Source organism: Merops nubicus, unplaced genomic scaffold (genome assembly GCF_000691845.1).
Source record: "Merops nubicus isolate BGI_N331 unplaced genomic scaffold, ASM69184v1 scaffold29706, whole genome shotgun sequence".
Lineage (NCBI taxonomy): Eukaryota > Metazoa > Chordata > Aves > Coraciiformes > Meropidae > Merops > Merops nubicus.
Genome location: NW_008617398.1, coordinates 1,546 through 9,543, shown reverse-complemented (window position 1 = coordinate 9,543; position 7,998 = coordinate 1,546). Strand labels below are relative to the sequence as shown.

General features: G+C 46.0%; 1 protein-coding gene across 1 annotated transcript; it reads right to left on the bottom strand.

Moving 5' to 3' along the window:
- Positions 1 to 508: 508 nt before the first annotated feature.
- On the bottom strand, positions 509 to 5,986 carry CHGB (chromogranin B (secretogranin 1); the record flags this gene model as incomplete). Its single annotated transcript, XM_008943144.1, has 4 exons — positions 509 to 950; positions 1,859 to 3,591; positions 4,541 to 4,634; positions 5,943 to 5,986. Coding segments are annotated over 4 exons (1,955 nt in total), but the record flags the coding sequence as incomplete, so codon positions are not given.
- Between the last annotated feature and the right edge of the window lie 2,012 nt (positions 5,987 to 7,998).

Here is a 7,998-nt window from a genome sequence, read left to right as displayed (position 1 = left end):
CTCGGACTCATTCTAACTTCCCTTACTGTTGCTGGAAGAGTCTGGTGAAACCACGGTCCTATGAAGTAAAAATTCTGTCAACTTCTTTGAGGCAGGAATAGATCTTCACACACCTTAACCAAACAAGATGAAACATTTGAGTGGTCTTACCAAAAATCCTTAGGCACAGACATGCTCACATAGTCCAAGGATCAGCAATGCATTACTGCCTTACTGGTAACTGGAGAGTATGTTTGTGTTTTAATGAGCAGGTGGATTGAATGGGTTAAGCTGAGATGGCAGATACTGCACATTTACTGGTAATGTGACTCAGCTGTATTCTTTGTATAACACCTCCCTCTTGTATGGGACCTTATACAACCAACTAAGACTGTCCCAGCAGAACTCTGGAAACACAGGACATTTCTGAGTTAATTAGAGCAAATTCCAGAGCAAATTAACTGGCATTCCTTCCTGCCTCCCGTGCTCTTGCTAACTGGCAAGTCAAGGACACAGATAAGCTTCTTGTCACCCAGTCAAATAAGCAAGGACAAAGTTTGGTCCAAGATCAGTGGTTTTTTATTATTTCAAACTAAGACAAATGTATTTCTGAAGAACACCAGCACAATTATTTTCACAAGCATATTAAAAATACCTGCCTCGCATGAAACACTGAAATGCTAAACCCCATGCTATTCAGCTCTCAATAGCATAATAGCAAATTAAAGACATTTTCAGCTGTATCAATCACTACACTATAGTGGACAGTAAATAGTATCTCCTGGTTTTAGGGCAAACAACAATCCAGTGGCAGTGAATTTACCACAAAATACAGGTACTGTGAGAACAGCTACACCTAGCTTTGAAATGCCAAAGCAGATCCATCTTCAGCCTCTCCTGTTCTCATTAAACTTCTCAGCTATTTTCTGCAGCTCCAAGTCCATAGCAGCCAAATTTTCCAGTTCTTTTTCCTGTGAAAACAAAACATATTTTACACATCAAATACCACTGGCTCATGTTTTGTTCCATGAAAATGAGAGACAAAGGCTGCTTCTGAGGCAGACATCTCCTGACACTTACTGGTCCCTGGGAGGACTGCTGGGGTGAGGGGTGTTGGCAGAAGTGCAGCACATGCTTTGGAGATTTGTGCAACTTAAGGCTTTTAACAGACTTAGGGCTGGGGAAAGTATCAAAGTACTCATTCAGAGAGCTGGCCCCAATTAGAGCTCGATCTTTTTAGCTTTAAAGCACCATTATCTAGCAGTGATCTTCAGCTACATCACAGCTGCCACTCCCTGCAGCATGCAGTCATTTTTGCCCAGGTGAAAGTCTCTTAGGAGCCTACAACCTTGAGATTCACATGTATGAGAACTACATGGACAAATGAGGCCGACAAGAGCAAATTGGGTTCTGCTCTGCAATTACAGCTGGGAAGTCAAGGGACACCCAAACTTCACTCTAAATGTCCAACTTACTTTTCAGCTGTACAGGTTCTAAACAACCTGACAGACCAAGTGGTGCCTGCTAATTATTTCTGTGCTCCTGCTGCAACAGGCATCTTTGTCTTATGAGTCTGCAAGACCCTAAAGGGAGAGGTAGGACTCAAAGAGGAAGAAAATCGCCTTTCTTTTCCTGCCTTGCAGCAGACAGAAGCTAACAAGGATGAACAGTCTTGATGTGGCAAACTGTGCCCTGGGTTAGTTCCACTGAATTCATTCAGAGAAAACAGATTTTTAAATCATTGAAGACGTGACTCTCAACATGACATAACCTTGCGTTTTTCCATGCACAGTTTACCAGCTGCCTTGGGAAGGGATTTAGAAAGGTGCACGTGAAGTCAGCTGCCCCTGGCTTTCCAGAGAAACTCCCATAGACCTACCTCCTCTTCTGTTAGAGGCCGCTGGCCCAGGCTTCTGTCACTCCTGATTACATGACGTTTTTTCACGTCTTCTCCAGAATTGTACAACTCTGGGAATTCAGCAGATTTCTTCCTGTAATTCAGAAGTTGTGCGAGTTGATCCATCTTCTTGTTTTGCCTTTTCATATCGTACCTGTTCGTTCTGCCGAGATTCCTCTTCTGGCTACGTCCGTGGTTCAGAGCACTGAGGATCTGCTTCTTCTCCCACCAGTCATAGTCACTATAGTCAGGGAAAAGACTCTTCTCGCTGAGGGTGGGCCTCCCTCCCTCTCTGCCCTCCAGAAGCTCCTCACCTGCACTGTCCCTCTTCTCAACGTGCTGGCTTTTCCACCACAGCAGTGGGTAGAAAGAGCTGTAGGGTGCCGTGCTTCTCTTCTCACTCTCTGCGGGGAGGCGGCTTCTGTCCTCCTGCCTCTCTGCGTATCTCCCCTCCTCCATACTCTCCTCTTCCTTTTCCACCTGCTCGCTGCTCCGATGCTTCTGTTGGAGCTCCTCCTCCCGCTCCTCGCTGCTGCCGGGGTAGCGCTGCGGCTCCAGGCCGTCCCCAGTGCTGTGGCGCCTCCTGGCCGGTCCCTGCCGCTCTCGCCCGTACGCCTGCGGCGACCCCGCGCTGTCCCGCTGGCGGAACCTGCCCCCAGCACGGTGCTGCTGCTGCTCCTTGCTGCTGCTGCCCAGATACCTGCCCAGTTCCTCCTCACTGTCATCGCCAAGGTATGTCCTGCCCACAGAGTGGTGTCTCCTCTCCTCCTGCCACTTCTCATTATTTTCTTCACTGTGGCGATGCCTCTGGTTTTCTTCTTCACTGCTCTCTTCACTCTGCTGCCCCCTTTCTGTGTACTCCTCACTTCCCTGGCCTGCACGCCTCTTCTCCTCCACCTCTTCAGACCCATGCCTCCCATGATAACCACTCTTCTCCTCACGCTGCTGCTCAGACTCTCCATGATGTTTAAGGTGGTAGTTCCTTTTGTCCCAGAGATGGGCTTCCTCTGTGTTTGATTCCTCAGCTAGTTCCTCTTCCTCACCAGCACGGCCCCTCTTCTCTTCAGAGTCACCCATTCTGTGCTTCCCATGGTAACGTTTGGGTTTGTAGGGTTGCTTTTCCTCCTCTGTTTCTTCACTCTCATCAGATTCTTCACGCTCTTGCTGATGGGAGAAATCATGTTCCTTAAACTCATGGTGGTACTTTTCACTTCTTTCTACCTCTGCCTCTTCCCCTTCATGAACTCTTTTGTGAGGGCTCTGCATTCCCTCCTCTGAGTGCCAGTGGCCCACGGGGTGCTGATCACTCTCATCAAGGAACTCCTCTGTGCTCGTGCCCCCAGAGTGGGACGACTTCTTGAGGACAGCCTGCTCTACCTCTCCCTCATGACTCTTGCTCTCTTTGCTTTCTTCTTCACTATGGTAGCTCTTCTCCTCCTCTGTTCTTACTTCCTGATAGTGTTTGTTTTCTTCTGTATGAAGTCTCTCCTCTTGAACAGGTGTGTGGAGTTCACCCTCCTCTTCCCTGCTTCTATCTTCCTCATGAACAAGTTTCTCCTTATCACTTCCTTTCATGTACTTCTTAGACTCCTCTTCTGCCTGACTTTGTTCTTTCTCCACAGTCCTGCTATGTTGTTTTTCAGTCTCTGCTGGGTCTTTCAAATGCCTCACTTCAAGTTGTTTGTTTTCACTTCTCTCTGGGTCATTTCTACCACCTACAATAACAAAAGCAGCATAATGAAGTAATCCAACTCTCCACTGAAGGGTTATTTCTTCCCAAAGTAGCAAGAAGATTTGGACAAGGTTAATTTTTTTATTCTGCTTTTACAATTAGTCATTTTCTAATATTTGCTACGATTACCTGGAAAAGCTTTAACTAATTTTCATTTGATTAGCCATTTTAAAAGTTCCACTGAAATTTCCAGAAAAATTTTTCCTCTTGAGCTTTTTTGTTTGTTGTCCCATTTTTAGTATTGAGTTGTATTAACTCTCACTCCCATGAAAAAAATCAATGGGCTCTGGAGTTGTGTTCATTTCCTTGAATGTCAGGCCTTACCCATCACATATGCTTATTCACAAAAAGACAACCATCTATTTCAAGCTACTCAAAAATATCTGGAGCTTTTAGCAAGTTTTAAAAGCTCTAAATTGACCGAAAAAAAGAAAAAAGAAATCAGTAACTTTCAATAGTTACATATAATCAAATCATGCTCCTTCCATTCTTTCCAAAATGGTAAAAGTCTGACTGACTACAATGGTAACATATTTCTGTGAAGATACTTCTGCTTCACTTGTGTCTGGGTAACATCAGAAATGTATCACAAAGCCTACAGTTTTTCAGGCAGATAAACAGATTTAAAAATACCTCATTATTTATCTTTAAATTCATAGATAAATTTATATGTCTGGGATGCATTCAGCATGTGGCCCGAACTTGGTCACATTTGTTGACCTCTATTACTTGAAAAGCTGGTCTAGTCCTCGCAGACTCTCTAGTGGCTTAAGCAGAGAGACATACCTGTTAGCCAAGAATCCCTGACAGTTACCAGGTCAGCCTGTTTGCTACTGACACTGAAATTTAGAGGCAGCGTGGGCTGAAATAACAGTTCACCAGTTCCAAAACAACAAAGAATCCAACTACTGAATTCCTAATTTTGTACTTACTCTTCTTCAGGATTTCTTTGCATTCAGGATTAATGGGTGGTGCATTTGGCTTGGATAGAGCATTGGACAGAACTTCCACTATACACCGTGTTACCTAGAAGAAACAAAACAGGAGAAAAAAATCACATGACAAAAAAAATGGAAATCGTACTTTTGACCCATGGTATGGAGCCTGGCTGAGCTAATTCTCCCATAGCAGCCCTCCTGGGGCAGAGCTGTTGTGCTGGGAGTCAGAAGGGTGTTGGTAACACCCACGTTGTGACCACCACTGAGCAGTGCTCACACAGCACCAAGGCTCTTTCTAAGAAGGAGAAGAAAGGGGGCAGGTGATAGAGTGGCTCGGTGGGCATCACTTGCTCAGCCAGGGTTAACCCACCACACCCAGTTAATGAGGAGAACTAGTTTAAGATTAGAGTTTAGGTTAATAATTATGAGTTTTGAGTATTTCCCAGCTCTACCACAACTTCCTGTGCATTTGGGCAATAAGTGCTTTGCTCCTCATTCCCACACCAGTAAGAAGAGCTCTTATTAGCTCTTTCTAACTCCCCATTAGTTTGCATGGTAACAGGCTCCTTTTGTACATTTCTAAATATTTAATAGCCTATTCAGTACAAAGGATAGTCAAACAACATGTGGTAACAGCACCCTACCAAAAAAAATAACCAGCACAACACACATGCAAAAGATGAGGATCATCCTGTAGGAGGGCCTGTCCAAATGAGGATGCTGCAAAGGCGTCACCAGGAGCACTGCTTGGATTGCCAATAATCCAAAAATGCCTTTATATCCTCTGTGACGTGCTTCACATTTTTTCCATCTGTGTGTGCTGTAAGCCCTGCATCTTTTAGTGCTTAACATTCAACTGGATAGTCTTCCAGAAACAGAGGGAATTGACTGATTGAGAAAGAAAATCACACCCCCTCCTCTGGTGCTAAGTGCTACCAAAGTAGCTCTTCCATACAAATTCACACAAAATGATTTTCAGGTGTTGAGTTACTGGTGGTGAGCAAGCGCTCAGATCATCAGGGGTACCAAAGCAAGCCCATTACATCGTTAGTTACTGCAGGTATTTCATCTTTCTTGAAAGATGCCACCTCACTTTTTACAGTCCACTAACACATACCATCCAATAATGTTTCAGACCATTTTTCAGGCAGCTGCACAAGGCAGAGCTTCAAAAGTACCACACTGACACAAGAAGACAGCTGCCATTTTCATCAAATGCACTGAAGTGCACGCAGGTGCCTTCTGCCAGCTAAAGGGACTCGAGTTCCACATCACTGATGATTTCCTAAGAGTTTACCCTTAGGGAAAAAAGCATCACCCTGAGAGTTTAAAGACAAAACATGGAGATCGTGCCACTGATATTTTCTGAAATTTGCTTTGACATACTGCTACTCACCATTTCTTCAATATGGTCTTTTTCCACTGGAACTGTGCTGACACCTAGAATAAAAACAAATTATCACAGACTCATTAATCCTGCCAACAAGTGTCACTGACAGGAGCCTTCAGTCCAACCAGTCTGATGAGATGGCTGGAGTTTTGGTTTGGCAGGCCAGTAAACTAAACACTTTCTGCATTACATCTTTTCTTATTCAGGATGGAAAACCAAAATAAAGTTGCAGCCTAGCGTGAGAGAAGAAGTGTGTTGAAATTTCTCACACAAAAAGAATATACACCAGAAAATGGAAAGCAACATTTAAATTCCAAGACTGGAGCTTTACTGCACTTCAGGTCTTCATGTAGTTATATCTGCTTGGTGGCAAAGGCCTGTTGGCACCCTAAGAACCTTCTGGCTACTGCAAGGGTCTCTGGGTGCCTCACCACCACCTCCCCAACAGACCATTCTTCAAGGATTTAAAGCAGCTGCTATCCCAATCCTGTTGGAGAAATCCTGTCTCATTTGGATAGGAGGCATCTCCTGGAGGGAGGAGCAGAGCTAAGAGGGGTCAGGAAAATTTCCACCAAGTGGTCCATTATCATCCCAAGAAACAAGCAAAAAGATCAAATCCCAGTGGGAAACACTGCTCTGGAAGGATGTGGCACAACCCATATCTCTCTCTCTGTCCTGAGGTCACACAGGGTAAGTTAACACCTCCTTGCACCACTTCTGTTGTACCTGGTCCAAGGTATTTGTTTTAGGAAAGAAGCTGTTGCAAGTGAAACCTCCACGCTGCTTTGCTTTGCCATCATTGCTGCAATATGTCTCCAGCTTGTTAATGAGCTTGGCTGCTGTGCATCATTAATAAAATCTGTCAATTCTCATCCACTTTCGGGATATGCAGAAGTCAAGCCAAGCCTGGGCCACGCACGAGTCCGCAGAAGCAAGGCTCGTTGCATGATGGGTTCACAGGCTCACCACACAGTGCCTGCCACAGCACACACACGGACACCTCGGGGTGCACTTCTGAACGTCTTACACAGGTCAGGATAGTCTTAAGCAGGTCTATAAATCTCTCTGAAATACTGCTTGGTTGGGACAGTGAGAGAACTCCTGTAACACGTGTGTACAAAGCAGGTTGTGGAGATGAAGAGGTTTACCTGGTAGTGTCAGGAGAACAAACACTGTCCCACAGGAGCTCCCTGCAAAGCAGACAGGAGGGTGTCCATAGCCCTGCACTACCCAAAGCAGCAAAACCTTTCCTCCTTCCTGTGTCTGCAGAGGAAGGTGACGTCTCCTGAGCACTGACTCTGTGCCTAGTAACTGAACACCATACAGTAATCACTCTCTTGGTATTTCCACTGTCCTCTATTTTTGCTCCCCTAAACACACGTGTAGGAAAGTGCTTCTCCAGCCCCCGTCTCCTCCCTGCGTACGCGACTGCGATCAGAGAAGGGAACCCACACGAGGATGGCACAGAAGGGATCCCCCTAAAATAGCCCTACGCCCCTACACCACCATTTCCCCAGAACACCAGGTGGTGTGGGGGGAGCTGCTGCTATACAGAGCCAAGCCTCCCCCCCATCTCTTGTGCTCAGCACTGACTGAGCCAGGCTTTAGGTTACCAGCCTAGTATGCAAATAAGGCCCCGACTGCACAGCGCTGGTGCCACTGCAGCCGACCCGCCCGCACCCTCCACCTGGGCATGGAGGATGAGGACACACATGGGGGCAGGAGACTGGCAGCTCAGTCCCTTCTACTAAAAAGGTGTCACCCACTAAAAGGATGTTCTCCCAATCCCACCGGGGTTGGAGACACTGCTCTTGTGGCACAGGCTGCTCACAGGCACCACTTATGTGCAAGCAGAGATGTCAAGCTTCATTGCCTCTTCTTGACGAGGCTGCTCTGGTCCTCCAGCCGATGAGACATCACGCACAAGGGCAAACATCTGATTCTGGGGATGCTGCCACAGCACGTCTCCTGTGAGCTACACCCAGTGGGTGTGATAAAGCACTGAACAGAAAAGCAACTGAATGCCTTTTGCTCTAAGAGATGCCAACTTCAGGCTGTCTCT